This window comes from Neolamprologus multifasciatus, chromosome 10, assembly GCF_963576455.1.
Source record: "Neolamprologus multifasciatus chromosome 10, fNeoMul1.2, whole genome shotgun sequence".
NCBI classification, from domain to species: domain Eukaryota; kingdom Metazoa; phylum Chordata; class Actinopteri; order Cichliformes; family Cichlidae; genus Neolamprologus; species Neolamprologus multifasciatus.
Window position 1 is genome coordinate 9,489,408 of NC_140448.1, and position 9,097 is coordinate 9,498,504.

At 40.8% G+C, this 9,097-nt stretch overlaps 1 protein-coding gene across 1 annotated transcript; it reads left to right on the forward strand.

The window, feature by feature from the left end:
• The first annotated feature begins 3,812 nt into the window (after positions 1-3,812).
• LOC146509576 (protocadherin gamma-C3-like) lies at positions 3,813-9,097 on the forward strand. The gene is made up of 4 exons (XM_085175601.1): positions 3,813-6,540; positions 7,456-7,517; positions 7,601-7,713; positions 8,032-9,097. Exons 1-4 carry the CDS (start codon positions 4,024-4,026, stop codon positions 8,301-8,303), a joined length of 2,964 nt encoding a protein of 987 aa, XP_085031727.1. The 5' UTR covers positions 3,813-4,023; the 3' UTR covers positions 8,304-9,097.

Consider the following 9,097-nt stretch of genomic DNA (forward strand, 5'->3'; position numbering starts at 1 on the left):
GCTTCAAAAGTCAGTCACTCCCCACAGACTCCTGTGCTAAAATTCCCAACTTGCCACATAATTGAGATGTTTACTTTGTGTTCATTTTTGGCCAAATCTCTTACAAAATCATTGATGCCTAAATCCAATGTTTACAGGTTACTGCAATAACACCATGTGACTCAAGCTCTGGGTTTTAAGAACAAAATACATGTGTGTTTTGCTAAAAAAAAAAAAAAAAAAAAAAAAAAAAAGTTAAAACTGAAAATGAAAATGAAAATTACTAAACCCCAAGCAGAAATACATAGACATACTGATTACTGGATAGACATGTCCAGTGTGAGGAAATGCCACTTTAGCTGGTTAGTATGATTGCAAATATGCTTGGTCCAGATTGTTGGTTGAACAAAACAAACAGGGAACAAAGATCTTGCGGCTTTTGCAACACATCCAAAGACACAATTAATATTCCACTCAGTGCCTTTGAAGACAGTGTCATATGCCTATTATATATCATCAGTAATACAAAAATTTTCAGTCATAAGCTATGAGACCCTCATTTTCACCAAAGTGTCTTTTTTCACACATCCTGTTTCAAATTATTATAGTGACAAAATAAGAATGCCATTGACAACATTTTCAACAACCTACAGATACCAAGCTATCATGATAAATTAACAATGCAGGTCAAAGACGTTGCAGAAAAGTCCCAACTCCTGTCTCCAGTCTGATTCTTCATCCCTGCTAGTTATGAATACAGCAAGAAAGGAGAAACTTCTCAAAATGCTATCTAACAGACTGTCCTATGAGTGAAGAATACTATTCTACACAGAGTGAGCAGTCTATGAGTTGAAGCATGCTTGTGAGCTGTAGCACAGAAACATCTGCTTGTTGGCGGGGGCAATTGTTTAGGCTGTCTGTATCCGGCAGTGACCTGAATTATTCCATAATCTCTGAGCCTGAATGGTTAAGACGAACTTTCTTCTTTAGAGGCAAAGGCATTTCCTGCTGTTGGTGTGTGTATGTTTCTCAACTGTGATGACTACAACTATTATTATTTACTGAAAAGTCAGAAAATGTTGTGACTTTGCAGTGGCAATAATAGACCTGTGTAAGAAATATTAATAAACGGTCTAGTCATGGGTCACGTGTTTCATAGTTTTAGTCATCTGCAAATAAAATCTTAATGAAAAAATGAAGTTAGGAGGAGTCAGAATGGTGCGTGAACTATTTGAATCTAGCTGGAATTGCAGATCTGCATCCATTTTTTGCACCTTGCCATGTTTTTACTCTTGTTTGGTTTTAAGAGATATAGAAATAAGATGCTGAAAGAATACTAATTACTATAATATTATACTCAATCCATATATCGCCAAACAGTCCAATTCAGAGGTCCTTCTAGTAGAGCTGGCTTTATATCCACTAATTGGATCATATGTTGACTTCTGATTTCTCATTTTTTCCAATGGAGGGTGTCCTATTAGTACGAGATTTCTTTTTGACTTGTTTTGTTTTGTTTTGTGTTTTTTTAGTTAGGGGAAATGCAAAATAAAGATAAAGCAAGACATAATGTTATCACGTAAAAAAAAACTGCTTTATTGGTCCAGGGAGGAAAGGGGTTTTATGTAAAACCTTGAGGAGACTTTAGACAGCACAGGCAAAATGTGATTTTACTGCTGTGTTATGTTAAAAACAGTACCTGTCATTGTGCTAGTTTTATGATGAATAGTATGCCGATTCTTGCTGCACAGCAATTTCTGTAAAAATCGAATGAAGACAAAGGCCTTAACATCTAATTTCCTCTCCATTCTTTCATTAACTGATTTTTTTGTTACTCTGTGGGGTAAAGAACAACAGTTTTGCAGTGCAACAAAGACTTTAATAAAAAACACAATCAAACGCACGCATGAGGTAATATCCAAATGGATTTTTTCAAGACTGTTCAATTACTTTTAATGAAAATCTGTGTTTACAGATGGATTACACAAATTGAAGTAAACCCTCTTTTTTCTCCAGTAGTGCTTTTTCTTTTACTGGGTGCATTTGATGAACTCAAATCATCACTTACTTTCTTATCTACCCTATATGAATGTATGCACACTAGACTGGCATATTATTAGCAACCTTTTCCTGTTTACCAGACTGTGGAAATTTATGCTGTTCATAGCAATTTACAAACCATGCAATGTTTGTGTTTAGCACCCCTTCCCCATTTGGTGACTGTCCATGAAATAACAGGAACACAAGAGGGGGATCTAAACACTTTGTGGCAAGAAAAACAGGATAGGTAGCTATGAATGTTCCTTGGAACCATGACAGTCAATCATGTGAAAAGACATTGTTGTCAGTTGGCTGTCGGCATTTCATGCCAGGTGATGCGTAACATCTGCAATAGTTTTGTAAGGGGTTAAATGGAATTCAAAATGATTAATTGCACTCAGAGCATGTTACATGATGAGCAGACCATTTAAGCAGAACGCAAAACACTGTTTCCAACGTTTTTCTGTTTTTTTAAAGGCAAAAGTAGGCTAACCTTTTCTAATCCTGCAGTTTTAAAGCTGAAAAGTGGTTAAAGACAAAGGGATTGATAGTCTACTTTAGCCCTTTAGTGAGGTGTGTGTGTGTGTGTGTGTGTGTGTGTGTGTGTGTGTGTGTGTGTGTGTGTGTGTGTGTGTGAGAGAGAGAGAGAGAGAGAGAGAGAGGAAGAGTCGGGGGTGACAGTAAGATAATCTCTTTTGTGTTTTTGATCCCTAAATGTGGTGGTTGTGTCCCCTTATCCCAGCTACTTAGTTTCTGCTATGCGTAAGTGATGCCATGTACTTAGGCTATGAAAAGCAGGTCAGTATGACCACTGAGAGAAAACCACATGTGCATCGCATGGATAGCCGTGGGATTATTCCTCACAAAATGTCTTAATTCCACTGTTCACTAATGATCCAGGGAAAATGCCCTCTAATCTCCATTCCATTAATTAAAAAGAGCATGAGCCAGTAGAAAACCTCACCATCTGCTGCAGTTTCATTCCTGCGGACAGATTGTGTTTTCAGTTTTAAACAGGGGAATGGGGATTTTTTTTCTTTTTTTTCTGAGCAAATGGGTGAAGTAAGCATTGAGGTGGGTAGTAAACATAATGCAACTGCTCTATTTAAGTACTAATACACTGAAATATGCTCGGAAAAAGATGTTTTAAACAGTAACAGTGCCTGCCAGGGTACTTTGATGGGGTTTGCGCTTATTCATAACATTTTTACAGCTTACAGACTTTGCAAGGATATCGCAGTCAGAATGACATTAACCTTTCAAAACTTCATTGATGTTTTGCCATAAATGAGTATATACTGATTGTTTTCCCTTTTATTTTCCTCTAACCTGACAAAGATTAAAACGAGATTCTTACACCGATGTTATTCTAATAAATCGTGATCACAGTTCCATTTTTTTTATAAGATAACAAGTTTATGAGTTTCTACACGTGTTATTAATTTCTCAGTCATTTGTAGCAGGATCATTTTTGTTCCCTTTTTATTTCCTTATTCTGATATAGTAAAGGCATTTTTTGAAAATCTGAAAGTAGTTTGATTACATTGCACAATTATAACTTTTTGCCAGTTTTGTGAGTTAGCGTGACTACACTGCAGTAAGGTGTGCTTATGTCCGATTTCATTTCACTGTTATACTCTGTTATAAGAAATTGCATCTTGTACTTTTGACCTGCAGTCAAAGTCTAGAGACTGTGACATAAATTTGATCAGGCTAGTAGGCGAAAGATTATCCCACCAGATGTCGTTTCTCCTCTATTGGAACAGTGGGGCCAATAATAAACACACACACACAGAGACACAGTAATCTGAGGCAGGCGAGTAGCCCTTGCGCGTCCCTTTCTCTCTTCTCTTCTCTTTTCTCTCGGGCATGCAGTGGCTGTTCCAGTCCAGCCAGTGTCAAGTTTTATCCCGGCTGTATGTTGGACAGTTCAGATTCAATCATCTTTTATGAGTACACTACAGACATAGTCCTTGTGAGTTGCCGAATTGCTTCTGCCTACAGATGGACATACAGGGCGCGATGAAAAGACTGAGTGGGAAATGGCATGTAGTCTACTATTTGGCATTGTTCATGTATTTCTTGGATGCAGTCTCGGGACAGATACGTTACTCGATCCCAGAGGAACTAGAGCACGGAGCTTTTGTTGGCAATATTGCAGAAGACCTGGGTTTGGATTTGGATAAGCTCTCCGCGCGCAGATTCCGGATAGTCTCTGGCACTAAGAAGCAGTATGTGGAGGTAAATCTGGAAAATGGAGTTTTGTTCGTCAATGAAAGAATTGATCGCGAAGAACTGTGCGAGCAGAGTTTGTCCTGCTCTTTTCACTTGCAAGTGGTTATAGAAAACCCACTGGAACTCTACAGGGTAGAGATGGACATTTTGGACGTGAATGACAACTCCCCTAATTTCCCGTGGACCGAATTTAATCTGGACATATCAGAGTCATCTGCGCCAGGTTCCCGTTTCCCACTTGAGAGCGCACAAGACTTAGACGTGGGATCCAACTCCCTCCGCACCTACTTGTTAAGTGTAAACGAACACTTCTTCTTGGATATACAGACGCGCAGTGACGGCAGTAAATTTGCAGAGCTAGTTCTGCAAAACCCGCTGGACAGAGAGCAGCAGAGTGCGCATCAGATGGTGCTCACGGCCGTGGATGGAGGCGCACCGGAGAGATCAGGCACTGTGCAAATTGACATCACAGTTCTGGACGCAAACGATAACGCGCCTGTGTTTGATCAGTCGTTTTACAGAGTGAGGCTGGCCGAAAACGCGCCCAAAGGTACAGTTGTTATAAAACTTAACGCTTCCGATCTTGACGAGGGTTCCAACGCTGATATCACCTATTCATTCAGTGGCCACGCTCCCATCAAGGTGCGCCAGCTTTTCAGCGTGGATTCAGAAACGGGGGAGATCAAAGTCAAAGGAGTGATAGATTATGAAAAGACCAGGATGCATGAAATTTATGTCCAGGCTAAAGATAAAGGCCCATCTGCTGTAGCAGTTCACTGTAAAGTGCTGGTCAGCGTTTTGGATAAAAATGACAACCTCCCAGAGGTGATCTTAACATCTGTATCCACACCTGTGCAGGAGGACGCTCCTCCCGGGACGGTAATAGCCGTCATAAGCGTGATGGACAAAGACTCAGGTGAAAACGGGAATGTGGACTGCGAGATCCCCCATCACGTCCCATTTCAGCTCCACTCGTCATTTAAGAATTACTACACTTTGGTTACCTGCGATTTTTTGGATAGGGAGGCAGTCACGGAGTACAACATCACTCTCACTGCCCGAGATATGGGTTCCCCTCCTTTATTCACCAGGAAAACAATTTTAGTGCAAGTGTCTGATGTGAACGACAACACGCCGAACTTTAAACAGCCTTCGTACACTGTGTATCTGACAGAGAATAACGCGCCGGGGGCGTCTATTTGTGCGGTGACTGCACTGGATCCCGATTCTGGTCAAAATGCGTACTTGTCATATTCAGTCCTAGAAGGTGACATACACGGAATGCCCGTGTCCACGTATGTGTCCGTAAACTCAGACAACGGTAACATTTACGCGCTGCGATCCTTTGATCACGAGCAACTCAAAAACTTTCAGATCACGGTTCAAGCTCAAGACGCGGGATTCCCGCCTCTGAGCAGCAACGTTACAGTGAACATCTTCATTTTGGACCAAAACGACAATGCACCTGTTATAGTTTCACATGTTCCGCAAAACGGCACTGCGCCCAGCGAAACTGTGCCCAGATCAGTTGACGCCGGCTATCTTGTTACCAAAATCAGCGCGGAGGACGCAGATGCGGGTCAGAACTCGAGGCTTTTCTATGAGATGCTCCAAGCAACAGACCCGAGTTTGTTCAGCATTGCTCTTTACACGGGCGAAATCAGGACGATACGCCAGTTAGTGGAGAAAGACCCCACGAGGCATAGACTGGTCATTCTGGTGAAGGACAATGGTCAGCCACCCCTCTCGGCCACAGTTTCCATCATTCTGTCAGTGGTTGACAGCCTGCCAGATTCCCCGCCCGATCTGGGTGACCTGTCACTAAGCCCACATCACAGCACCAACTTTACACTGTACTTAATCGTGTCTCTGGGCGCAGTGTCCTTCACATTTCTAGTGGCTATTATCGTCCTCGTTGCGGTGAGGAGACTGAAAGGCAGACCTTCCAACAAAGAGTCCAAGTTCCCCCCCATCAGCTGCTGCTGCTGCTGCTCTCGTTCAGAAATATCCACTACCACAGAAGTGTTCAAAAAGTCCAACTTAAATGTCCGCATGTCCACGGGCGCGTCAGAGGTAAACAGCAATGGCGCACTCCCCCAGGTCTATTGCTACAAAATGTGCCTGACACCGGAATCATCCAAAAGCGACTTCATGTTCCTAAAACCGTGCAGCCCGGTAATGTCAGTTCAGCAGAATAATGCCAAGAGCACAGACTACCTGACTTCTGGATGGAGCGCGCTGGACCACAATGAGCTGTCCAACAAAAGAGCAGCAACCCCAAACGAGGTAATGTGCTGAAATGAAGTGACTGAATAGACTAAGACAGTGCTTTTCCTTCTCTGTCTTACTATCCACTTTAAGGCATCACAAACTATATCCACTCTGTCATGTCTCATCCCAGCCCTCTTCCTGCTATGCTGCATTTTATAGGCCTTCTACAGGCATAACTGCCATAAAACATCTAATATGCTGGGAGAAGATGGAGCAAAATCATTTACTTTACTTTACTGATGGTTTCCGAACACATGTATGCTAATCTGTAAAATCCTGAAGTCAGATTAGATGCTATTATGTATGCTGTGTACACGCATACACACACATATAGATACATTTACATATAAAGATACATACTTACATATATTTTAAACTTTACTACTTATTTTATTCATCCTTTTTTTGTAATAAAACAAATGAGGTTGACTCTACACCTAGTAACCAATGAAATAGAAAATACAGCCTCAACCCTGTACCTTGTAGCAGTAAGCTACCCTGCTGTTTGGAAGATCACAGTGTGACAAGGTGTGTAACACTGGCATAAAAGGTGCTGCAGGGATAAAAGAGATACACGTTTTTATCACCAACTTGAAGCTATCTTTTGATGTTAACACAACTCCTGGCGCATTTGTGCTCTAGTCAGCAGCATTAGTGTCTGCACCTCACATTAGCCACATATTCTCAGATTAAGCAGTAACTCGTTTATCACTTTTCAAAGCCTTACTTTTATGTTTGACAGTCGCAAAAGATATGTAAGACAGAAAAAAATGTGTCACAAGTTTAAAGCTTTAAACTGACTTTCTGTTGGCTTTCTCTTAACTTCAAACCTATCCACCGCTGACAGCCAACACGACTACACCTACACAGCAGTGTTCTCCCTGAAGTTCTCACTGATATTCAAAGTTTCTTTATGTTTTAAACTGGCAGCTCAAGTATTCAAACAAGGACTGGACGTGGACCAACAACCAGCGCAACTCGGCATACAAGAGGTGAGTACATAGCTGACTCAGTTGGGCAAACACTCACACACACATTTGAATTTACACTTCTGTTATTTCTCTTATCTTTCCAGGTATAGCTCAGCAAATATGGAGGGCACGCTTTCACGCCAACCAAAATTTGACTCTGATGGGTTTTCCTGCTCTGTGGCACCACAGTACTGGACTTGGGGGAACCACATGAATGGTGGGTGGTAGATGTGCAATTTTGGCACATTATTGTTCATGTAAACGAGGGTGGCGGTGTGGCTGGGATTTCTGTGCCTGAGAATTTAGTGCGACATTAAAAATGGGGAAACCAAAAGGGAGATAATACCAGGCCCCTAAACCGGGGGAATTTTAATGCATCAACATGAGGATTATAAGTCCCTGAAAGAAGTGTTATTTGCACAAAAAAAAATTAAGAAATGCCTTTAAAACCGCCTTATTCAAATCAAAAAGACTGTATTTAAATATGAAGAAATAATCTCCAAAAGCAAATTTTAATGTATGCATATTTTTTCAGACTGCAAGATGCCTCTTCAAGAGCGAGCAGCTCCAAACTATTCATGGACTAACAAGTCCACACAGCCTCATCCTGAAACACCGGACTACCAGCACAACGTGTACATTCCGGGCACCACAACTGGATACAGCACTCTGAAGCTGGCACCAAGAGGAGAACTGGACGTATACAACACCTTCTCCACTTTTGGAAAGAAAAAGAAATTCATCTCAAACTATGAACACTCTTTTGACAAAGATGGCAGTCATATAAGTAATTCTATATTTAAGTAATCCAAAACGTCAGCGAGGACATGCCAAACACTTGTTGTCAATGTACTGGTCATGTGTCCGTAGCTTCTCTGTGTGTCAAAGCTGTGAATAAACTACTGTAACTGTGCTAGCAGTACTTTTCATAGGTTTCTATTAATAGCCAGCATTTAACAAATGTACTTTTAAGGTGGGATTTGTTTTCTAAAATATAAAACTACAACTGTTTTACTACGACAATAAAAGGTTTGTGCGACTAGTATCCTGCATGTCTTTATCCATTTACTGTCCATAATGCACAGGCAATGCAAAACAGTATGGAAATGTACCGAAAGAGAAGTCGAGAAAAGCAATGTAACATTTTTTTTTAATTAAAGCAATTAATCTGTCAAATATAAATAAAAAAAGAGGATTAAGTTGAAGAGTGTAAGCACTGAAGCTGTACATCTTACACTGAGGGATTTTGTTACAGGGAATAACATCACAGCTATAATATATTTCCTCTGTCTCGTGCGGCCGACCATCACACTAACACGTCACAGTGAATTGTTGGTGACATTTTGAAGGGCAATAACGCCAGTGAAGTGATGCGGATCCTGTAAAGTTATGGCAAAAGACTTACAGCTCCTGGACAGTAAATGGAAAGGATAAGAGCACATAATTCACTTATGGGTTGCATGTATTCATGATGTATTCATTATTAGTGGTTGGGCTTGTATATTAATGAGTGTTTACATAATTATTCTTAGTAGGAATTATTACTCTGTATATATGCTGTACAGAATAAATGAATAAACTTGAGACCAGCTCTAAAACTT